The 25800-nt window shown below is 35.2% G+C and overlaps 2 protein-coding genes and 1 long non-coding RNA gene across 4 annotated transcripts in view; 1 reads left to right on the forward strand and 2 right to left on the reverse strand.

Moving 5' to 3' along the window:
- Positions 1-25800, reverse strand: part of LOC141529740 (uncharacterized) — a 178111-nt gene that overhangs the window by 40495 nt on the left and 111816 nt on the right. The gene's annotated exons all lie outside the window — the stretch shown is intronic.
- On the reverse strand, positions 239-19659 carry LOC141529512 (uncharacterized). Its single transcript, XR_012479600.1, has 3 exons — positions 18360-19659; positions 18095-18242; positions 239-420 (listed from the first exon to the last, which is right to left on the reverse strand). It is a non-coding gene; the product is annotated as an uncharacterized LOC141529512 (long non-coding RNA).
- Positions 11798-13866, forward strand: LOC141529711 (uncharacterized). Its single transcript, XM_074246388.1, has 4 exons — positions 11798-12551; positions 12728-13312; positions 13498-13780; positions 13851-13866. The coding sequence occupies exons 1-3, from the start codon at positions 12074-12076 to the stop codon at positions 13761-13763; spliced, it is 1329 nt and encodes a 442-aa protein (XP_074102489.1). The 5' UTR covers positions 11798-12073; the 3' UTR covers positions 13764-13780; positions 13851-13866.

Below are 25800 nucleotides of genomic sequence, written 5' to 3' on the forward strand. Positions count from 1 at the left end.
AAAACAGTTATGTTATAATTTTAATACCAATAAAAAAAATAAGTGCGTGAAATATCGATAACTTTTTTTTTAGTTTGTATTTTTTTGAAAATATAAGTTCATATAAAATTAAATTTTATGTTATTCCAGTTTATAATGCCCGATAATGACTAATTTAAGCTATGAAAAAATAGCTTAGAATAGCTAGAAAAAAAAACGCTTTTGATTGGTTGAATAATTTTTTATTTATTGCCTGGGTTTTGATATTACAAAATGGAAAAATTGTTAAGTGATAATTAATCGAAAATATCAAATAACATTTCAAACTTAAAGCCATTTATTAGATATAGGACATGGTCGAGACTGGGATCCATGAGATTCTGCGTCAGAATAAAATTGATTGAAGTTTATTACATCTGGTAACTGTGGTCTTGATGTTGGCTGTAAATGATTTTGATTTTGATATAAATACAAAAATATATTTGATAAAAAGTTTTAATAAAAAATGAAATGTTAATTACGGAACAAGTCCATTAAGTGGAAACTTCCTAAAAAAATATAAAATAATCTTTTGAAACAAAGAATATTTTTTTTATTGATTTTTATATAGCTTGATTAGAATTATTAATTTAACAGAACAAAGCTTTGAATTTCATATTTTTTTACATACTTTTGGTGTTATCTACTTTGTAATAAAAATTTTATCGTAATTATTAAATAGTAAATTTTAGAGTGTAACAAATAAATTCGTAACCAAAAAATATATAATAGTTCAATGCATAAATAAAAAAAAAATTTATCAAAAAAAAAAAAGTGAACTGCGTTGTACATTCTCTTTGCCAGCAATGACGTTCATGTGATCTGAGAATAAGCATCAGCCAATTTAGCCGAGGGGGTGAGCCAAGATGACGTTTGGGATCGGAATCAGCGGATCGAGTGAGCAATGGTCCCCGCGGCAGTGGATCGTCAAGAGTACATAGCTCCAGCCCTGAGAAACTGAACTGATGGTTGTAATGCTGCCGTTCATTCCCTTCATCAGTCTTTACACATACACACACACTGGCTTACCGGAATTGCAAACTGATAATAGTCGTAAAGGAGTTTGACGACGATGAACGAGCACCGGGAACGACCGCTTTGCCAGGTGTGGGCATACCGATGTCTTACAATCATCAACAACATCCACGTACATCAGAGATTTCACTTGTCACCTAAGGGTCTTATTCCAGCAAACGGGAATAACCCACCAGTTAAATTCCGCTATCCAGTCGTTCCTTCCAGCTACAAATATCCGCGAAAAAATTAATACGTACTCGTGCACATCATTATCATTTTATTTTTATTTATTTATTTTCGCTTAATAACTAGAAATTTTATCCGGAAGAAAATTCTGGTGCGCTGATCTTCAACGTGTGCGTTCTTTCATTATTTCCCTTGGATTTAACTCTAGCTTTGTAATTACTGGTGGTTGAAGTGCGTGAACGGGGGATGATGGACGAAGTTGGGAGGGTCGAAAGGAATTAGAAAATGAAGAAGAATATGATGATGATGATGAGGATGATGAAGAAGAAGAATGAGAGGCAAAGAAGCTGGTATTACATTAGCTCCCGGCTAAAATGCGGCAGACTTGGTGGTTGGGATCCTACCTCTGGTACTTGACTCCTTGGCTGTTAAAAACCTCGGCGGTACCTTCTTCTCACAACAATTCTCTCTTCTAACGTCGCTTGGCTCAGCTCGTCGAGCTTCGGGCGTACGTATGAGAGACGTACGTGGTGGAGTGGTTGACGGCGTAACTCAAGTGAAAAGAGAGTAGAGAGAAATAAAGAACGAATAAGGTTGAGTTTAAAATAAAAAATATAAATAATAAAAAGAGTGTAGTGAGGAACGAACGAACGAAAGAATGAAAAGAGCAGCGCCCAGTCTGTAGCTCCAGGCGGTGCAGCTTCTCCTGTTCATTTCACGTACCTCTTGGCTTCACTTGTTTCTTTTCAACCGTAACCTGGTCTCATAATAAGATACTTTTTTATTTGCTCCGCTTTTACCGATATACTACAAGTTTCGAGATATATTATTTATAGATAAATTCCTTCTCATAATTTCCCATGAAAAATTTTTCAATGCGGCCGAAATAAATATTAAATTAATCGGCCAATAGTAGTGTTAAAAATTTCCGATAGATGGCGCATAGTCGCTGAATTATCTCGCTAAAAGAGAGTTGAGTTTGAGATATTAAGTAATAAAATAAAAAATATTTTTTTAATTTGTGTGAAAAGCTTATTTTATATTCTACATTTCTACAAAATTTTTTAAGGGTTAAGTTTGATCTGGAGTTTTTAATCTGAAGGTTCCACCTCTGATACTCTGACCGGGGGAGCAAACACCGAACAAAACTTTTGGCAGGTAGCTAGCACTCGATTTTACTGGAGAGTATCGCCAAGGGAAAATGGGTAACACATGGGCCAGAGACCACGTACCAAATTTGTGACGAGATGTGTGTAACGTATAGTAACGATGCACGCTCGGCTCTGTTTTATCAAGAGTGAAATACACGAGGGATCGGATGATGCAGCAGCTCGCGACTACTCTACACAGACGTGTACCCATGACACTGTAAAATTACCGCGTCAAAAACAATTACATTACGGATCAACGATTTCTTGTGTGCTCACTCTTTGTGTTTCGCGTGATCCCAGTCACTACTCGACAAAACTCCGATCTCCATGTCTGACTACATTTTTCTTACATTAGTGTCTCGTGTCAGCTCCAGACTTTTTAAATAAGTTTATATGTTTTTCGTTGCTGACAAACTCACCCAAAACATTACATTCTTACATTTATTCCTTATTTTTTAAGGCTTGTAATTTTTTAAGCAACCGAAATTTATTTTTATATATTAAGCTGTCGAATTTTTTTTTTTAATAATAATAATATTTTAGCTAGATAGTTGGCTAATTTATTTTAAATTTTGATTTTAGATGATCCAGTCATCTTCCCATGCTCATGGATCTTTGAAATTGAGTGCAGCATCAGTTTTTTTTTTTTTTTTAAGTAAAAAATTTATTAATTACATTTTAAAAAATATCAATAAAAAAATTTTTACAAAATTTTGTCTATTAATAAATTTATATACCCTTAAAACATTAAATAATTTTTGTTTAACTTCATTTGAATTCTTGAAGTATTATTTATAAAAAAAAAAATTAATATAAATAATTTTACCAAAAAAAAAAAAAAAAATGTTAAACATCAAAATCCGTTATTAGTGTTAATAATTTTGTTCGTTATTTGAACAAAACCGTTACAAGAATTTCAGTAAGGGGTTGAAAAAAAAAAAAACATATAAAGACAAGGACAGAACTGTTTGTATTTAATATTAACAGAGAATATGGAAGAAGCAAAAAGATGAGAAAGAGAGAAGGAGATAGTTGGTGAAAACAGAGCCAATCAATCAGCCGTAAATCAGTATGCAGAGCACGTACACCTAATGCTTCCACTCTTTCATCATATGCATTTAATCACCACTCACAATGTACAATCTTTCTTTTCTATCAATACAATTTCTATAAACTGCGTTCATTTCATCTAAAGCTAACTGTAGGTCGGTTATTTTATTATCATTATTGTTCTCAAGAGAAATAAATTAAATTTATTTACCGATCAGCGATCGTTGATTATAACACTCGAGGGATCAATAACATATTTATTTAATTTGTCGTAGCAGCGTTAGGTTAGCGTAGGTGTAAAATTATTAAATATATATGGAATCGATAGAAAGTAATTGATTGCGGATCTTTGGTGCGGAATTGAGGAGTGAAACCTTTTCAGGAAGGAACCACTTGCGGAGTGTTGAACAGACAGATTACCTGACCAGACGATGCTGTTGCCACGAGGCAAATACGTCTCTGTGGGTTCACCAGAGAACACTACACGAGAAATCGAGATGGCAGGCAGAAACGTACCGGGCAAATACGTAATCCGGATTATCGGGGATCCGCTTAGTGAACTGGACACTTGCGTCCGCCAGCGATACCATCCACGATACCTTGCTTGCCGTACACCCAACACTTTGCTCCGTCATTTATTTTATTTTTTTAACTTATTACATGAGCCCATTTCCGTTTCCTTAAGCAACAGCTCTCAGCCTTATCATTACCAGCGCATTTTTATACAACAAAAATAGTCACTGTTAAAAATTATTCTGCCGTAAAAAAAAAGAGAAAAGAAATTTTAATATCAATAAAAATCAATAAGAATAAAATTGCAATAAAGCCTAAGCGTCTGGAGGAAGTGGAGCGCCGATGGGGTGGAAAGAGGTTCAATTTAAGCCAAGCCTACTGCTAAAAAATGCCTCTGAAGACGCTGGCCCTCGGTTCATTAACTGGAAACCCAATAGCGGTTGTTTGCGTTGGCAGACAACTAAGACGACGATCACCACCGAGGAAGAACAGTTCGGCTCTCAAAATTACGTCGGGCCATATTGCATTCGGTTTCATCCTCTTCTGTCTCATTACTATGCAGGCTCTTTATTGTTTTATTTTTTTATTGTAATTTTAGATAATTAATTTAACAAGTTATTCATGCGAATCAATTATCTTATCAGAGGTTTAGTTTTTATATTATTGCAATTACATAAAACCTTTAAAAAGCACAAATTTAGGTTAAAACCGTTTCAGTGATATTAAATTTAACTTTTGAATACCTATTTTGGCATATAAATACGGTGGAGACAAAATTTTTCTTATTTAAATAATGAAATTATTTTTTAAAATTACAGAAATAGAAATGTAAAAATTGTAAAGCCATTTTATGTTATGTTAATAAAAAAAAAAAATTTTTTTTCATTTCCAGGAATGGATTCGTAAAAATAATATAATTTTATGAAGTCTGATGTAATGCATTTTTTTAACGTAAAATTAAAAAATTTTCTGATGTAAAATTAGCATTTTTAGGTTGACATTTTTGCAAAATAAAATTAATATTTTTAAAAATTTTAATTTCACAGATTTTTTAGAGTACCAGATTTAACGAGACGTAAAAAAAGTTTCAATATCAAACCGCGCTGTCAAAATAAATAAAGTTGGCAGTTAGTAAATCGATGTTTAAGTTGATAAGACATGTATATAACCGTAATAATGATAATAATAATAATGCTCGTCCTTTCGCTTTATATTAACGGTGATTCGATGAGGGGTGGATAACTGCAGACTACCCACTAACAGCGGGGGTGAAATTATAAAGAGCAAACAATGGCTTGAGTACGAGTGCAGGGATACATTTCACATTAATTTATTCGACATTTAAATTACTTATGTCTAATTTTATTAATACTTATATCGATAATCTAAATTTACAGTGATGTCAGGAAACTAATTAATTTTTTTATGAGAATCTGACATCACTACTTACATCAATAATCGACGGATGATTAAAAAAATAAAAAATCTAACTAAGTAAACATTTTGTCAGGAGTATGTCACGCAATCACCCTAATATCAGCATGGATTCAAGAGCCCATGGTTGGCTAGTATACGGTACACCCTCAATGAACGAGGGCTGGTCTTTATGTCGGAGTAAAACCGCTCGCATGCGCCAACCCTTTTATTACCGAACCGGATGACTGTAACTATCTGACGTGACGACATTAGCGGAACCTTGTGCCTCGTATATTATTACTCAATGCGGTAATACAGCAGCAGCAACAGCTAGACTCAAACGATAGATAAAGAGATCCAACAATTAAGCGAGAAAGATATAAATGGTAAATGGTTAATGTGGATTATGGGACACTGGGGTGAGAATTCTCATTACAGGTCTGGTCATGCTGGCTTTCATGGCCCCTCTTCCCACAAATATCTAATATTATTCGACTTTAATGTAAATATGTTTATCGAGGGTGACGTTTTACCCGTTCATCAACGATCTTTATAAGAAATTTATTTTCGTATTTAGTTTATGATTGGAATGTCAGAAAAATTTATTGATATTAATTTTGATAGACCCTTTGCTTGATATTTTTCTATTAAACCTTTTGTTAAGTTAAATTTAATTTAGATTTTGTTTTTGTAGTTTTTGATGGAATAAATCATTTTTACCAAATTTCGGATACAAAAAAAAATTAGCAAAATTTTTAAAAATTCGTGTCTCATGATTGGTGGGTTAAAAACATTAAAAAAAAAATAATTAGACTTTTTTTAAGAAATATTAACAAAAGGCAAAGATTATTTTCTAAATTTTTACCAAAAAAAACTACATAAAAAAATTATCGCATCAAAAAAAAATCGAATAAAATAATTCAATGGGTTACTTTAAAGTTCATACTTAAATATGAGCAAAAAATACTATACTCTATAGATAAAAAAATTGTAAACATGTAATTTTAAAATAATAAATAAAATAATTTTCAAAAGTGATACAGTCACAAAATTGGTCATCAAGATGACTTGACATGGAATTTATACTTATCATATGTACTTTCCAATTGAATAATAAGCTTAAAATGATAGCTGACAGTGTATTCACACTCCAAATGTGGTCAAGGGTGTTAAAGATTTCGGTTAAGTCGGCACATTGTTTCTTCATACATTATAAAATTCACTTAGTACATAAGAATTACACGAACAGAAGGAGCAGAGAGAGCACACACGATTTATGCAGAACTTATTTATACGTGTAATGTCTGTTCAAACACACGACAGTAATAATATCCAGTAACGTTCTCACGGGTCATACAAGGATAAGCCTCTGTCTCAATGTTTCAGAGCACCTCGCTATTAAACAGAAAGATTAAAGTTACAGATAGAGCTTAATAAGGCAAAATACTCTATATACCGTATTTTTCATGGCCTCGGGTTATGTGCCCGGAGATCACCGTCCGATACTCGATCCTTAAATATTACAAATTATTAAACTTTTCGTCATTATCGATAATTATTGAAAAATACTTTTTGTTGTAGAAAATGAAGAAGAAAAAAAACAATTGGTTGCTTGTAGTATCCACCTTAGGCGCGTGAGGGGCGGCAAAGGCCGTGAATATAGGGGAGAGTTGTGTGGGTGGGAGCGGAACAGAATCGAATAAGATAGAATAGAATGGAATGGAAGAGAGCAAGGCTACAAGTGTTTGAGTACCCGCAGGTCAGACAGGAGAGCTTTGCGTTATGCGGTAGGGGTGCTACTACTTACCATACTCTCCCGTACTCCGTGTACACACAAGTTCCTCTATAGTAGCTGCTCTTATTCGGCGTGGCTCTGAGCTTTGAATAGTAGTCGCTAACGTACGGTGCTTCTCGGCAGAGCAGCTAAAGCAAAAATATACTCGGAAGACTGAATTATTTTTTTGTTTAACCAGATACAGAGACTAAGGATTGTCTTCTATCTACTGTTGATTAGTTAATTTTAATTTTAATTTTTATAATAATAAAATTATATTATACTTATTGCACTGCTACCCCAATTTAAAACACTCACGGAAAAAATTTGTGAAAATTGCAGAAAATAATTAGGTTATATTTACAAAAAAAGACTGTTAAATTTACAGAAAAAAAATTTTTTTAAGCAATGAAAAATATTTTGAAATGGGAAAATTGTGCACGTGGTTGTACTTATTAAAAAAATAAGCAACACATAACACATTGAGATTCTTTGTCTTGCGATTCCAATAGTAGTAGCTTTTTGGTATCATTACTCGAGCATTTATTGAGTAGCACTCACTCGTGTGATCGCGATCGTACAAAAAATAATCTATAAAAGACGAGGCGGATTGTGCTTAGAAGATAAAAAATGATGGGGAAGAAAAAAAAGAAATGTCCGGTTGTTGAGCAAAAGACAAAAAGAAAACTGGCACAGAGAACAAAGGAAGTACCACAAAAGAAATAAGTTGTGGTTTTAATGCCGAGAGTCGGATAAATAAAGGAAAAATTAGCGAAAATTAAAGTAAACAAAGGGTAAATCTGGAAAAATAATTTCAATGAAAAGGGAAAGTAATTAACTTTGTGAATACCCGGAGGGTAAGAGTCCATTCAATTGAATACACGGATAAGATAAAAGGGATTGAAACCCGGGATCCATGAGCATACATGTTTAAAGAGTGAGCCTCTGGGCTGGATGAGCTTGACCAACGTCTGATGGAGGTTTTGTTAAAGTTAAGTGCGCACTACATTCTACATCGTCCATTGGGTCAGTTAGGACCTAAAGGACGGGTTAGTTATTTTGTGTGTGATACTAGTCACGTGGGTTTCGGATTACTGTCGCTCTGTCGGCAACAACTCGAACAAGTTTACGAGGGATAAAACCAGTGGGAGAGGGAGAGAGGGATGATAGGGAGGCATCCAGGCTGTAAGATTAAGTTGTAATGATTTTTTCCGGTGAGTAGTTTTTGAATAATCAATACATAAAATTAATTTTTTTTCTCAATTATTGTTATCAAAATCCTGGTAGAATGTGAGTAATTTATTGGACATTTATTTATATATAAGTATTTTAGCAGTGCATCCGAATGATAGATATGAGGCGGCGCTTTTCTCGCCGGTCCCCCTACCCACTGTAATGCATTAAAATCCACTCACGATGCGACTTTGGCACAGACGCTAATTGACTGTAGAACGAGATAACGCGAGTGCTTTATCGTTCTGTCCATAACGAGAGCATGCAAGAATTTAACATTTATTTTATTTTTTTTTATTTATTTATTTACAACTAAAACATTGACTTTTTGTATCAATGAAAACGGTCCATTAACCAGCGGCTTTTATAGTCTTGTTCTCCGGTAGGTATATATACAATATATGTATAATATACCCTCACCCACATAAATTAGCGGTACAGTCAACGATATTTTTGTTTTGCACACTCACGCTTACAGCGTATATTTTTCTTGTCTATTATTTTAAAACCACGTGACCTTGCACGTATTTTATATTTTCATTCCTATCTCGACATTCGTCCCCCTGCTTACAAAAACAAACAACAAGCCTGAATACATAAACACGCAAACAAATTTATCGGCAATTATATCGCCCAGCACTGCCAACTTTTTAAAAATATTCCTCCAAATTTAAGTATTTAAATATGTACACAAAACGTTTATATTTTATTTAATGACGCTTTATTGTTAGTTTTGGTGAACAACTGAAGGAGAAAGTGCGGGCATAATTTTCGAGACAAAAAAAAAATAGAGTAGGCGACTCACGAAATCCAATTGACGCGTTGAATAACGGCTAACAAACCGCAGTTACGTCATAAAAAGTATTGCAACGGGATGTGAATTAATTTAGCCTCCCACTCTGCTTGGGTATACTTTGATACTCACATATATGGATACACATCTTGCATCTGTATCTATATGGACATGAACGAAGATCAGAGACCCTTCGTACAGTAATTTGTATTTTTTATCTTACTTGATTCAACTTGCTCGCTTCCCACTCATCTCGGAACAGCCCCAAAATTGAATAAAGTTAAATAAAACGAGGTATTCTGCACCACAGTCGCTTTTATTTTCCTGTACTTGCGTCTATAAAGCCCGCCGGCGTTTTCATCGAGGGTATATAACGTTGCGGACTTCAACACACCCGGAATTGTTCTGAAAACGGTGCATACATTAGCGGATAAACAGACATACACATAAAGACATACGAACATGAACAAAGGGATAGCCATGCGGTATATAAGACGATTATGTCTCTAGATTACTTGGGGTTCAGATATTTTCATTTTCGTATGAATTAAGGGGTGGTTTGGTTATTTTTCCAAAATCAAGAAAATACCAAGTTAAAAAAATTTCTGATATAGTCTTAAATGTTCATATATAATTTTTAATAACTTAATATGCCCATAGAAAATTTTTCAGCCAGAGAAAGTGTTGAAAATCGCCGATAGATGGCGCATGATCGCTAAATTTTCTCGCTAGTAAAGAGTCAAGTTCAAAAAAATTAAAATATCAAAATATGTAGACAAAACAAGAGTCAAAGCAAGGAATCATATTTTTTTATTCTCGCTTATTGCCTAAAATGGCAATATCAGAATATTTTTCCCAAGACTCTTATCTCAGAAGTATCTTAGAATTTTCTTGATAGTTTAAATTATCAATTTTTAGCGAGATATTTATAGAAAAGAAAAAAAAAGGAATAATTGATCCATCACGGCTTTTGAACATGATCGCAGTCGCTTAGATCGCCGCGTTCTGGTTTGAATAATATTTAAAAAGAGACTAAAACGGAAGTACGCCGTACGAGGATGATATCGCTGATGGGAAGCTCGTAAATATTCAACGGTGTGAAAATCCTGTCGATCAAAAAAAAACTTTGTGCTGTCACCTACTCACCTGTATCCTAAAATTCACACAGACATGGATATATACAAAGTATACGTGTACCAGCCATTATTAAAACAATCAAACGCTAAAGTTTAGAATCAACAGCAATTCAGTCGCGAAAGTTAAGTGAAGCCAAGAGCCGAGTGAATTTAATGAAATTTTGGTCGCTATCAGTCATAATAATGACAATACTCACCAGTTTTGCGTCTGATGTCTGATATGTCATGACACCGTTGGATGCCTGTGTTTTTGAAACGTATTAGTCCGTGACAGAATTCAAACCGGATATGCGACGTTGTTGCGAGCATCACACAACTGTTACACAATAATTCGTCTCTACCACTAAGTTGACGTGAGTTTATGCTTTCTACACTCTTCTGCATACAATCAACATATGTATAGATGCATATGTGTATGGGATGGATGTACCTATCCTCTCACCTAATATCTCTTCGGTCGTACACTCTACTCATATCAAACTGCAGCCTACACTCTACACTTGCTTCGTTGTTTCTCTGTATTCTAATACTGATGCCAACATATAGTACAGTAAGCCTTGTATTGTCATACGTGTTGCATGCAGCATCCAGTATGGAGTACATATGTATATTCATATCTATATCTATCTCGAAAAGCAGGAAAATGAACGTCGACGGACAGGGTTCGTTGACAGGACACAATATTGCAATAACTTCAATTACTGAGACACGACTGGCGACGCTGACGTCAACGACGCGTGTACGTTTGAAAAGCTTGCGGCCAACACAAGTACATTATCCTGCTTGTATAGATTTTTTCTATGTATACTAGGGTGATTCAAAAAAAAAGAATATTTTTTTTTTCGTTTGGTACTCTGAAAAATAGGTTCCTAGACACCTCTAAGAAAGCCTCTCCAAGCATGAGTTCTTAATTGTAACGGGAAGGTCCTCCTTCTTACAGTTTTCTATTTTTTCTTATTATCAAATAGAAAAATTTATATCTCGCTTCCAACTACTTGAAAAAATATCTTGTTCCTTAGATTTTGTAGGAAATTGAATGCTCTACAAAAAAGGTCTCTTACGATTTTTTCGTAAACCCAACCGTTTAAAAGATATTAACGGTTAAAGTTTGATTATTTTTGGGAAAATTTTTTATTTCTTATGAATTTTATAACTCAATGAAAAAAATCATTATGAATGATGAAACTCATAGTTTTGTAGAAAATTTACTGCTCTATAAAAATGGTCTCTTATGATTTTTCGATCAAGTTGAGCGTTTACGAGATATTCATCGTCAAACATAAATGCATATCAATTTTTCTAGTTTTTGATCAATAATTCGAAAAATTTCACTTTATTCTGTGAGTTTCAAGGAAATTTAGACAAATTTGAGTTTTTATTATAAAAGCAACTCCTATAGATGTTTTCTGTTCAAAAATTCATTTGAAAGTTTTTATTCTAATAATATTTTTTTAATTTTATCTTTAATAATTTAAAATCTTAATCGCGTTGTCATTTATTATTATGAAATTTGTTCAGTGCGTATTTTTAAATTGTTTTTCACAAAATATACATAAAATTTTCGTTCGAGGGGATTTTTGTTTTGAATTCCATTTCTTCTTCTGTTTGTCTTCTGAAACTAACGCCATCTATGTTTTTTACTCTCAACTATCTTCAGTATCTACCCATTTAATACCGTATTTTCAGTGTTCCTAAAACTGATCATCTTGAATACGTAATAAAATAATTCATTTTAAATAAGTCTTATAATCATCACATAAATTTATTTATCATCAATTAACCTACAATGAATAAAGAAATACGTTTTATCGGAATACCTCTACAAAGAATTTCGGAACGTAAGTTACCAAAAGTGAAAGAGGTTATGCGTGTGTTTTTCTACCAACTTAAAATTTTAAAGTATTCAATCAAACAAAGTGCTAAAAATTCAGTTGACCAAGTTATTGAACTGTGGAGAAAAAATCAGATTCCAACTAGTGGAGCTCCTAATGCAGTCAAAAAATTTCTTCGCTATCACAGTCAATGGTTAAAATTACAAAAAAATTTCGATAAAAAGAATTCAGCGCAAAACCAAAAGGAAATGAAATTTCAGACTGATCTTGAACAATTATTCGACATTGTGAGCGAAAAATCCTTAAAAGTGCTTGATGATAATATTAGAAAGTTGTATTTGGATCAAAAATTCGGTACCCATAAAGAGATTCTTTCTAATAATGTACCTGTATCAAACTTAACCACAACTATGATGGGAATAGATGAGAGTAGTAAGTATCTGAGATATTTAATTATTATAAAGTCAGGTAGTAGTGTAACTTTTCATAGATGACTAGATGACATTTGACTAGACAATTTTTGGAGTCCTTTCTTAATTATTTGTCATCAAAATGAATGAATTCTATACATTTTCTTCGTTTAATTTATAAAACAGATCTTATTCCAGACTTAGATCAACCGTCTACCAGTCATGCGATTGTTCCAAGTGAAAAATCAGAGTCGTTCTCTACGAATACATTAAGTGGAGTTACAAATTTTGGATCTGATTCAGAGTATGAACCTCCAATTCCGACAAAACGAGCAAAACTTGATGTCTTAACTCCTGAAGTCATTTTTGGACTCGACCGAGCTAATGTCAGCAGTAGAAATGCGATGTTTATTATTGCTCCGGTTTTACTAGCAGTAGGTATTAAAATTGAAGATACAACGCTCAGTTATAGTTCAATTCAACGAGCTCGTATGCTTCAAAGAGAAGACATTGCTAAAGGACTTAATGACAACTTTAAGACACACGATAAATACGTTGTGCATTGGGACGGAAAAATGCTGAATGACCTTGTTGGATCAAAATCTGTGGAACGGCTACCAGTTATTTTAACTGCATTTGGTACCGAACAATTACTTGGGGTTCCAAAAATGAATTCTGGGACGGCAGACAATCAAACATCAGCCATTTTATCGACATTGAGTGAATGGGGTATTACTAATTATGTTAAGGCGATGTGTTTTGACACGACGGCAGTTAATACAGGTAACTTATCAATGATAATTTAATCTAAAAAATATTTAATTATTAACGTTCTAGTTTAATTTTTATTGCTTACTGAATTTCACTTTTAATTATTGAGAATTATTTACTCATTTGGATTTTAAATATAATCTACAATTTGTTGAAAATATTAAATTTAACGATAGTTATCTATTTTCTTTATACAGGAATTCATAACGGTACATGTAAGGCAATTGAAAAGACTTTGGGAAGAGAGTTAATCTGGTTACCATGTCGTCACCACATTTTTGAGATCATATTGAGAAGTGCATTTGAAGTATATTGGCCTGTGTCATCTGGGCCAAACGTACCAATGTTCGGAAGATTTAAAAAATCATGGGATGAAATAAATAAAACTAATTATAAATCTGGAATTGAAGATACTGTTGTTGCTGATATCATTTTGGATAAAAAAATGAAATATCTAGTTTAATTGCACAATCCTTACAGGTATGATTTAACTGCGATTTTAAGAAAAAAATTTTCTTGTTTCTGACAAATTTTTAATTGTTTTTGATAGTTTCTACAACCCCGAGATGACTATAAAGAATTGTTGGAATTGTCGTTGATTTTCCTTGGAGAAATGCCTCAAGAAGAAATTTTTTCAAACGTCCTGGTGCAATTCATCATGCTAGGTGGATGGCGAAGGCAATTTACAGTTTAAAAATGTTTCTATTCAGAAATGAATTTAAACTTTCTAATAAAGAATTGGACGGTCTTCGGCAAATTTGTATATTTATAGTTACACTGTATTTAAAAGCTTGGTTTTCATCAACTTCTGCAACAACTGCTGCTAATCATGACTTGCAGTTTTTGAAAAATTTATTCGAGTACAAAAATATCAATTCATTGATTTCTTCAGCAACTTGTGAAAAAATGATTTTGCATTTATGGTATTTAAGTGATGAACTTGCCATTTTATCATTATTTGACGATACCGTTTCATTGGAAGTAAAAAAATATTGTTGGAGCTGTTAATACTCGTAACGGTACAGATTCTAAAGCTAAAAATTTATAATTGATAAAAACGATTTAAATTCATTAACGCAAAAAGTCTGAGTGACTTTGTTTCTAAAAAGTCTTTAAATCTCTTTAAAATCTTTGATTTACCATATGACTTCCTTGATAAAGATATTGAATCGTGGCCTACTAATGACAGTTACATTGAAAATAAAGAATACTTTAACCAATTGAAAGTTGTTAATGATTCAGCAGAACGAGCTGTTGCATTAGTTAGTGAGTATAATCAATGCTTGACAAAAATGAAGAGCAATTCCAATACTTATTGCAAATTATCAAAGAACATCGAAAAAACTACCCAAACTGCAATAGAGGAAATTATTTACAGTAAAAGTGTACCGTTATGTTGAAAATATTGAAAATTATATGGCAGTTGATAATTAAATAAATAAATTCTTCGATAAAAAAGTGAAACACATGTGAAACACACTAAATTGAATTATATATTTAAAAAAATGCACTAATTTTTTGTTTTAATGTAATCAAACATGTCCAAGACTAAAAAAACTAATTAAAAAAATAGTTCATAACATATTTCTATTCATAGAAACTCAAATTTGTCTAAATTTCCTTGAAACTCACAGAATAAATTGAAATTTTTCGAATTATTGATCAAAAACTAGAAAAATTGATATGCATTGATGTTTGACGATGAATATCTCGTAAACGCTCAACTTGATCGAAAAATCATAAGAGACCATTTTTATAGAGCAGTAAATTTCCTACAAAACTATGAGTTTCATCATTCATAATGATTTTTTTCATTGAGTTATAAAATTCATAAGAAATAAAAAATTTTCCCAAAAATAATCAAACTTTAACCGTTAATATCTTTTAAACGGTTGGGTTTACGAAAAAATCGTAAGAGACCTTTTTTGTAGAGCATTCAATTTCCTACAAAATCTAAGGAACAAGATATTTTTTCAAGTAGTTGGAAGCGAGATATACATTTTTCTATCTGATAATAAGAAAAAATAGAAAACTGTAAGAAGGAGGACCTTCCCGTTACAATTAAGAACTCATGCTTGGAGAGGCTTTCTTAGAGGTGTCTAGGAACCTATTTTTCAGAGTACCAAACGAAAAAAAAAATATTCTTTTTTTTTGAATCACCCTAATGTATACATATCCGATATTCTAACCCTCTGACGAGAGCATTGAGGTTATTTAACGCAGACATTTGTTCGTTCATTCACACCGCATTTCGAAATTTAAGTTTAATATATCTCGACATGTATGTATGTATTTCTATATATGTGTTGGACAGACGAATTGGCTTTTGGGACATGTCAGCGCGATGCGATGCAACATGACGAGGGGGTGCCTTTTAAACAAGTGCTTCTTGATAAACCATTGACGCGCGAAGCCACCCTCGAAAATTCGCCGACGCGCCTTGCCGCCCTCCGGCCACTGCACAGCCAACCCCTGCTGGAGTACAACACATCGTATAGTTTAGTACAGTGAAGTATAGTATAGTATAGTAGTAGTATGAAGAAGTGTCGAGTGTATTGAAGAGTCAAGGGTGATGTTGAAGACAACGCGTGATATGCGCAGGCTTTCAAGTAATGTTAAGTAGTCGCATCTCTGCTCACTTTATTTAACTTGTAAAGTCAAGCAAATTTTTTACATCTTACTCTTACTCTAATTCAAGTCTTTGATGAAAATGTTCCTTTGTACCACAAAATTACTGACGCGAAATATTTAATAAATTTATTTATTGCTTTATTGAACGCTTAATAATTTTAGTTGTCAGTTGAATTAAAAATTAATCTTATAGTATTATAGATAAATTTAAATTTATTGAGCTTTCAATGGAGTCAATTATTTATTTCGGTATTCATCTATTGAATAAACGGGCGTTATTAATATTGATAACTATCATAAATAATCTATCGAGTAGTAGTTGAATGGAACAAGTGAAATGACCTAAGAAATTGAAATATAATAATAATTGATAAATTTAAAGTCTGCGATATCAATTTATGGATTTATGAAGCCGTACGGTTGCGCGATAGCATCTTCAGATCTTTATATTCCCAGTCGAAAAGATTTCACGGCCTCGATATGGTCCCGAGGGCACTCTACTCACGATCCCCGGGGGTGATCGCAACCCCTGCTCGCGCGCGACCCACTTGAAATTTCGCTCGGCTAGCGCTTTCGTTTCTTTTTTCTTTTTCCTTTTATTTTTTTATTTTATTTTATTTCACTCTCCTTTTTTTGTACTTTTTTTTTTCAACATTTATTTGACAGCTGTCGGCCGCAATACGCACGTTTACTTACCCCGGTGGTCGACTCTCTGTCTTCGACTTTCCACAGGGGATAAAAAAACTTGCTCGCCCTTATTTTGCTCGGTGTCACAAAGTTGGAAAATACGTCGTCAAGTTCAAGGTTTGAAGTGTTGAAATTTTAGTTTTATTCATTTTAAATATCAATAATAAAAATCATTCTCAATGATTAAAAAAAAAAGATAATTGAAGTGAGTGATCACAGATCGTAGATTTTTCGTAATTAACTCTCACGCATTTTGAATCGTCAGAATTAAAGTTATTACATTACAAGCTTGGTAGTTTAATCGCGGTGTAAAAAATCAGAAAACATGTAAGTTGTTGCAAACAACTGACCCGATACTGAGAACTGAGAATCAATCGCGTTAAAGCCTGAGAACTTTGTCAATTAGCAGGAACAATTAGTCGCTTAATATCGGGTGATCGGTAATCGGTTGTTACGCTGCGCGGCAGCGCCAAAGTGACAGATATACTTCAAGTAACTGGTCGTTTAATTATTGTTATTATTTTCCGTGGTTTTTTCGCTCTAAAACCCGATGTATTTCAAGATATACCAATAGGCATTCGAGGTATGCCGCGATAAGAAGAGTACAGCTCTCTATTGATCCGTTAATCCGTCGAGTTACATGTGCGAATAATGGGGATAATCGTTTCCTCGCGTACGTTTTCTCTGGTGCACTGTCTCTTAACTCGATCTCTCGCATCGAGAATATCGATAACTCAATTCTCTATTCCAGAGTTACCACTATTACTATTACTATCCAGCTCTGATCCATACGCTCTATTCTCCACACCAGCCACTAGTTATACCGTTAAAGTGACTTGATTGCGACATCACTGAATCAATCTTGTTTTCACACGCACACCGAGTTTACTTCGTCACCAATCCAATTTAATTCTACATTTATCTATCATTTGTTGAGTACACATATTAATATAGGACGTCTATGTCGATGAAATAATAATAATAATTAGGTTATTATACTCAAGACTGGTGAATTTTTAATTTTTTATTCTTAACTTAATGAAAATCACCAAAAATTGCTGAAATTTTTGCTAATAAGTTAAGATTAAATCTTTTAATAAAGAAAAAATTAAATTAAGGTATTTAAAAGGCTTTAATATTAAAAATAATAACAATGAGTTTGCAGAGACAGCCAGCGGATTAGTTTAATGACTGTAACATTAACGATCAAATTATGAATTAGGAATGGGACACACTAAATTTATGGGCCTAAATGTATATAATTTTTGGTATTATTTAAACGTTGATTTAAATTGGACCTTGATATACACACGAACACATTTGATGGGGTGCGGTCTTTCTTCCGGGGAAGGGGAGCTTGGCAAAAAAAGTGACGGGTTATATTTATATTAATATGAGTGAATGCTGGTATAAAGTAAAAAGAAGTATTAAGTTGAAAAAAAAAAAAAAATAAATGAAAATAAAAACCGGACGAACCTTGCCAATTTTCGGGACGGTCGCAAAATGTAATGATGATATTTATCCCTAATGAAATTAGTCCTGCTTCTCTGAGCGCGTGGAATAGACGTCGTACCGTGAAATTACTATAATGGTTATTGTGGGCCTTACAAAACTCAACCTCCAACTAAACAAAAAAACCAAAAGAACAATATAATAAAATTTTATGTGTAGAGAAAAAAATAATATAAATATGTGATGAATTTGTGTATAATAGTTTGCGTACGTTGAGCTAAACACCCACCTATTTTAGATTTTGAATGCCCACATACTCGCGTGTTAAAAATATTAAACTTGGCTCATTTCTGATAAATTTCTGGAGGCTCCTTATGCTGGTGATGATAATACTCCTTGGCCTAAAACAACTTTAAAGAACATATACATATATATTTAGAGTTTCGAGGATTTTTAGCTCGAGCGTTAGCGAAGAATCCGAAATTACGGTCGTAAAAAAGGGAACGCCGAGCGCAAATTAGAAGGGGGATTCGGGTCGGGAGGAGAATTTGAGAATCAGGAAAAAGAGCCAAGAAGGTACGGAGGAGGAAGATAAGGCCCCAGGGGGTGTCCCAAGTACTCGTGCATCGGCGATTAAGACTCGACGAAATCGACCTTTGCCTTGAAACACCGAATTTCGGCGGGATTAGAAGAGCGTCCAGGTTTTATTCTGGATTAGTGCCTCCTGGCAAGGCTGGTTTCGGTGGTACTAGACGTGTGGGGCACAAGAGAAGGCCCGCAGCCGGGAGCAGCCAACGGGCTCGTTCTACTGGAAACAATTGCTGCCTCCGGGCATCATTTACATCATAATGATCGAATTTTCGGCGAACGAATGATGATCCAGTGAGTGGAACGAGGGGGAGCCAATTCAGAAGTACCCACTTACTGGAACTGCTGCGTTTTTTTCGGAATAAAGGACCAAAGAATCGAGCTGGAGACTCTTCTCGAGCCTCCTCTCCTACACTCCAACGCCATCTTACATGTTCAGCTTCATATTATATACTTTATACATGTGTATAGCCAGAAATATTAAATCGCTTGGGGCTACCTGCGCACACATGAGTCTGCAACAACTGGCACCCGCCAGGACAAGGCCTGGCCCAGCTCCTCCACTCATCCGCTGGTTCTTTCTGCCGCTGCTGATGCACACGATGGATACCTTATGCTCTGGCAAGTCTTTTACCCAGAGCTAATCGTCCAAAAGCGCCCTGAGCGACCAATCGTTTGTCCTCGAGAGTCACACCCTCAGTTAGCTTAGACAGCTTTCAGGGCACACTCTCACTCGTTAACTCCATCCAGCTCCAGAGTTAAACACTTTGCACTCTTTTGTATGCTCTAATACCGAGAATTGAAAAATTATTTCTGACAGATTATCATCAACATGCGTGTGAAAAGATTTATAGGCCGCTGTTTTTGCGAACGAGACCTTGGGATGACTAACATCATTTTCGGAATTAGTTAACACCATTTTCAACTGCCTCAAGATTTGGTTGAATCTATTCTATAGACATTTATAAAAATAAATATTTCTACTATGAAAATTAATATGTTTTTCTTAAAAAAAAAAAAAAAAAAAAAAAAATATTCAACATTTATTATTTTAAAAGGTTAAGATAGATCTAAATATTTGAGGACATTTTGAGAATCGAGTTTTGTTTTTAGTAATTCCCTCTGTACTATCTTTGTTTCGGTTTATTTTTTTCGTTAAACTCTCGGCTGGAACGACGACATCAGTATGCGGACCACGGGCTGGATCTTACCCTTACTCCTCGGGTCTCACTCTCGGTCCTCCCTTTACTCACTACACTGTGTTCAAACTTGGAACCTCTCTTGTCTCACCTCCAAACCCGTGGTGGAACCCATAGGCTTTTCCAAGACAGACACCGAGAGAGTAGAACACATAACAGGCGAGAGTGTTTCCGTCGTAATACCGAAACAGTATTGATTGCAAGGCTGCCTAGCTAAGCTCAGAAGACCATCTTCCTATCCGCCCTATTGTCTTACTCACACACATATCTCCGAAAGAGCCTCTTCCGAATCCCATTACCGAGATATTTCAAACATTTTTTCACACAAACATTTTCTGATCGAATATAGAATTCGCTTTGATAATATAACCGACAGAAATAAAATGAAAAAAAGAAAAAAAAAAACAAAACTTATCACTGGCAATATTTCACCAAACGGCGGAGTTATTTGTTTCGTGGATTAGATAATACATAATAAAATTCTTCCTGTAAGAACTGATTTTATCTTATACCTAGTTTATTCCAATTTCGGATTGCCGAAGCTTGAGCTGAGGAGAAAGCAATCCTGGCTTTCCTCGACATTATTGAATTGATCGAGCCACTCGAGTGTTAGACATCCACAGTACTAACAAAGACACTCAAGTTAGCTCTCTCCTGCTCTGGTCTCCTTCGCCCGCAGGACCTCGTTTAAGGGTACGGTAACGAGGTAACAATGACCTGCTATAGGGTTGTCAGCAGCCAGTAGAGGAGAGGAGACCAAACGATAAAGGACGAGACGAGAACCGCAGACTTTGTCTAAACGAGATCAAGTTTGCCTATCGTACCCGCTAGATAATTAGTCGGGTAATCGAGCTAGCTCCGAATTTCAGAGCTACCACTGTCTATCTCCTTTATAGTTTCAAATACCTGACAAAAACGCTTCTCTGTTAGTAGTTGTCACTGTTACTCTGGATAGAAACTTGCAACGACTTTCTAGAGGACTTTTTATTGGGCAATTTACGATTTGGTAACGATTTATTTGTAGAGTAAGGAGGCTCGAGTTACAATAATCAGTCAATTGGCCTGCAAAAAAAAAAACCACTTGAGCTTTTATTCTCTTTCATTGAGCGCGATTGAACGATCAACCAACAATGCGCTGCAGAATATTCTCTACTTATTATATTATATTGTATTATGTTGGTGTATATCGCAGAGTTTCCCATGAAAAAATGGTGAAAAAATCCGGCACGAGGTTTCGTGTGACTTCGGGGTCTCTTTGGGTGACATAATGAGGCGGATCGATTGCCATACGCATTACCATGACAATGCTGGACGCCCCTCGACGACTCGCTATGCCTTACACAATTGATGGACGACTGAAATTTCGTAGGAAAACGGGAAACGTGACTCGGCGGGACGCTCTGATATAAAAAAAATTATATGTGTACATATATATAGATATTTTGTGCCAAGGGTGGCGAAAAAAGTCCGGATAAGTCAGTAAAACTAGCTCGGAAGAAAACAGAGCGACAAAGTATATATATTTTGGGGCTTGCATGAAAGAGGGTTGGCTGCCCGGCACACACCAAACGGCTTATTAGTCGGCAATGTGATCTATTTGCCCTATACTCTTATAAAGAACCAAGGATATTGTGCCACTGCGTTACGAAGAAGGGCATTATTGCCCAACAGGGACCGCTGGTTAGCCCGCACACACACAAACCCACACTAGGACACACTAACTAGTTGGACTTTACTACCATATAGTTGGTAATATTTCGTAAGAGCTAGATCCAACTCGGTACTGATAGTTATGACCTACCCGGAAACACCAGCGACCCCCGGTGGCCCTTAAGCTAATGCACGGGTAATTTTTTCCTTCGCGATATTGCCCTATTATTGTTATCGTTGTTATTATTATCATCGTTGCTACTGCTTCTGTTATTATTTCTATTGGTGATAGATTTAACTTTGCCCCGTGGGAATAGGGACCAATTTATGAGACGCAGAAGGTGGAAAAATAAACAAGAAAAGAAGAAAGAAAAATAATTTTGGTTATGGAACAGTTATTGGGTATCGGGCGATGATTAACTACCTAACGGGTAATTCAATTTTCAACTTTGATTTTCACTTCCATTGTCGTCTTCTTGAGATCATTCTGGCATTCAAGACAATCCGGTTGTTGGAATTTGGGATAAGTGAACGGCACTGCGAGCATCGAAACAACAGTGGATTGCTTGAATGTCTTGGACTCGAAAATTTACCTTGGAATTCACTGCGAGCCAAATGCGGTTTGGTAGACAAATCTGTTTGACATGGCCTTGATTATCGATGATTGTTCGCCATAATCGGTTCACCTTGGTGGAGTGTCGGAGAGGCAATAAGCAATAAGCAATAAGAGAATGAGCATTGTTCCTTACATATATTCGGCTTATTGTCTGACTGGCGATAACTTCCGTTTTACACTTAGCTACCATCGACTCATCCAAGCTTACAATGCCATCCGATAGCTCCGAGTGGGATCACGTTGAGGCACTTATTCAGACGTTGACTGGCAGGTTACATTGGAATTATGATTGACCAGGATGCAACTCCATTGGCACATGCACTCGGACATTCAAATAACAATGAGGATGATTGTTGGTGAAAATTGTGATAAAAATAATTTATTAGGACGAATTTAATAAGAATGTAAGAGCTCGCAGCTAAGCAATGAGCCGCAGAGTGGCTTGGTAATATACAATGGATAATTGAGGACACAGAAAGAAGAAAAGAAACCGGGGGAAGAAAAAGTATAAGAAAAATAAGGGTAAGGTAGCGGATCGGCTCAAAGGAAAACGAATAAAACTGGATGAGAGACGGCGCAAAGCTCCTTGAAGAGAACCATAGGGAAGAGGAAGAGCTTGCGGCGGTTCTTGCCCCCGAGTACGTGCTCGGAGTGTAAAAGTTCCTTCAGAGTATAGAGGAAGAGAACACGGGGATGATATGAGACCATCAAGGTCTCCGTCGATCGATACCCACTTTTAACTGAAATACTCTGCTGACCATGTTGCTGGTCATCATACTAAAATGTTTTTATTTTTCATTTTCTGTCTACTAAAAATTACTGTTTGAATCTGCTGAACTCGACGATTTATCTGGATTTCTATCTATTTAGCGTCATCTACGAACTGACGTGTCCATATAATGAAACTTTTATGAATACACAGATTCATCAGGCTTAGAATAAAGTATAAACGAGTTTATGATTTTTATCTCGAACAACAATATTATATTCAAGCTATACTAAAAAAAAAAAAAAAAGAGAGAGAGCGAAAAGCGTGTCACCCTATATGACGTTGAGTAAAAGAGTACAATCTCAATTTTACTGTCTTTCACTGCTGGTTACGGAGGTGTCACCAGAGATCCATATCTACCCCCGTCGTAGAGTCCAGACGACTCTCGGAAGCGTGAAATGAAATTTGACAGATAGGAACGACTCTCGACTTTTCTCCCTAACACACGCCATACTCTCCAACAAAATCCACTTCCACTTGGCACACACTTTTCATTTTTTTAGTTTTATTTTTAGCTCACCGCTAACACCATCCAGCTCTAACTCTCAACTCTAAGGTACTGAATTTCAGTTCAGAGACGTTTTTTTTCATATTTTTATTCTGTCAAGCCTCGGAAAATGGTAACTGACTGCCTCTAGCACCTTTTACATCACCCGAGGGTATCAACCATCCACCAATTTTTCTCTTTTCCATCTCTGGGTCGTTTCCAACCAGCTAACCACCCTCTACACCTCTTCTCTCCCTCTCTAAGCTATCCTCGCCACGGATGTATTACCATTACCCACACATCTCTTCTCAGTTTTCTTTTGCATCCCATTTTATACAATTCTCTTTTATCTGTAACCTCTCCCTGCTGGCCCGTTGCTCATGTTCCCCCGGGGCACCAAGTTCAACCGGGCCTTCTTAGTTCCAACCCGACACCTCTTTACAAATACATCACACGCCCTTCTGGCCCGATACTCACATCATCCCCCTCATCTGCGCACATTCTTCACCGTCTATGCATGAATGTATCATAAACTACATCTATATGTACATGTGTGTTACACCTCCCCATCACAAAAACTACCACTGATAAACTTATCACTTACTTGCATTACAACCTAACCAGCGTTGTAGATTATGGATGGTGGATGCTGCGAGTGGGGAGTGGGTGACGGCACATTTGCCTAAGCACATCAAATGCTTCACTCAAGACCACTTGATTCTCGGTTCGCTAAGTACGGCACTTGAGCTACTGGTACTTGTACATGCCCGCGAGTCTACAAGACCACTGACGATGGGAACGGGAAGCACGATGATGTAGATCTACAACCCAAAGCCGAAGGCTATCCTTGATGTTCTCCAATGCTCAAAGGCTCCATATTTCGTTTCAGCCCATTAATATTACAGCGCTTTTATTTGAATATAATTTTAAAAAATAATAATAAAAACAATTCTTTCTATCATGATTATTATGATTAAAATTGTAATTTTTAAACGAGATGTTATCAGTGTTATCAATGGCGTGGAGAAGCTGATCACACCTAAAGTAAAGTGTAGGGACTTAAACCCTGAAATGAGGATCGAAATTGCCGGACAGACGACAGCTGTCCGCATCGAAAACCAAATTATCTTCTCAAAGCACCGCTGATCTCTATTAAGATGTTATCGAGTCTGTGATGCAAGTATCACACAAAATTGTCTGGTTCGCGATCTCTCTCTCGCTCTCTTTCTGGTGTTAAATATAGCACAGAGAAGCCCACGTACACACTGGGGTGGAAGACACTCGGTGGTCTTAATGACGGACGTGTGAACGAGCGTCCGATTGCATCCTCAACCTCCTATAAATTTAATCGCATTTCTATCGAGATTGTATCTTTTATGGGGTCTTCTAATGTGCTCTCGATTCTCGTAACACAGTCCAGATGAAAACATTTTTCTTGACATATGTCTGTTTGGAATTTACCGATAAAATCTTTCGATCATTTTTATTTTATTTTGTTTTGTTCCTTGAGAAAATATAATAATCAGAGAAAATATTTCAGAATGAAAACTAGAAATAATTTATATAGTTCCATACTTAAAACTTTTCCACCAGTTAAGTTTCTTATTTTTATTCTCTATTACTATACTGTTCCCACCGAAAAAACGTAAGCGACCATGCGCTCAGCTCCTTAAATGGTGGAAACGACCAGGATGACAACTGTAACTTGAAAAAATAAAAAAACCAGTATGTTGAAACATAAAATTGAAAAGTTTGACGTACGACAGTTTACGAGAGTTTTAGAATCCCATAAACTACCGCGTTATTTCCCTCTTCTTATGTATGCCGCAACTTCATTGCTCTTTTGATTTTATAAACTTATTCTCATTCTTGTATCACACGTGATCCACCTCGCAAAAACACCATACTCATCACATCACATTACTTTATACAGCCACTATTTATTTTAAAAAACAAATAAATATAATACCCGACTAAAACAGCACAGTGTATATATATATATATATATATATATATATATATATATATATATATATATATATATATATATATATATATATATTTATCTCTAGCATACACCAAACCATACAGCATGGTGTTTTAAATGAGTACCGACACTTTGGCTTTACGATCTTCATTCCTTTCTTTATACGCCAGGAAACCGTGTGTTATTTTTTTTTCATCGACCATTCGAGTCTCACTAACAAAAACGGCGTTTACATTTAGAGAATTGTTTCCTACTACTAAAGACTTGGTAATATAAAAAAAAAAATAATTATACCGGAGGCGCAATAAAAAAAAAAAAAAAACCTCTATGTGTATAAACTACTAAATAAAATCACTAACTCGTTGTATTTATTTCAAGACATCTTAGAGTTTACTTTTTTAAAGTAACCTTTGAGTTGAAAATAAAAATAAATT

Source organism: Cotesia typhae, unplaced genomic scaffold (assembly GCF_013202065.1).
Source record: "Cotesia typhae breed Kobodo isofemale line unplaced genomic scaffold, CoteBio_Ctyphae contig_48, whole genome shotgun sequence".
Lineage (NCBI taxonomy): Eukaryota > Metazoa > Arthropoda > Insecta > Hymenoptera > Braconidae > Cotesia > Cotesia typhae.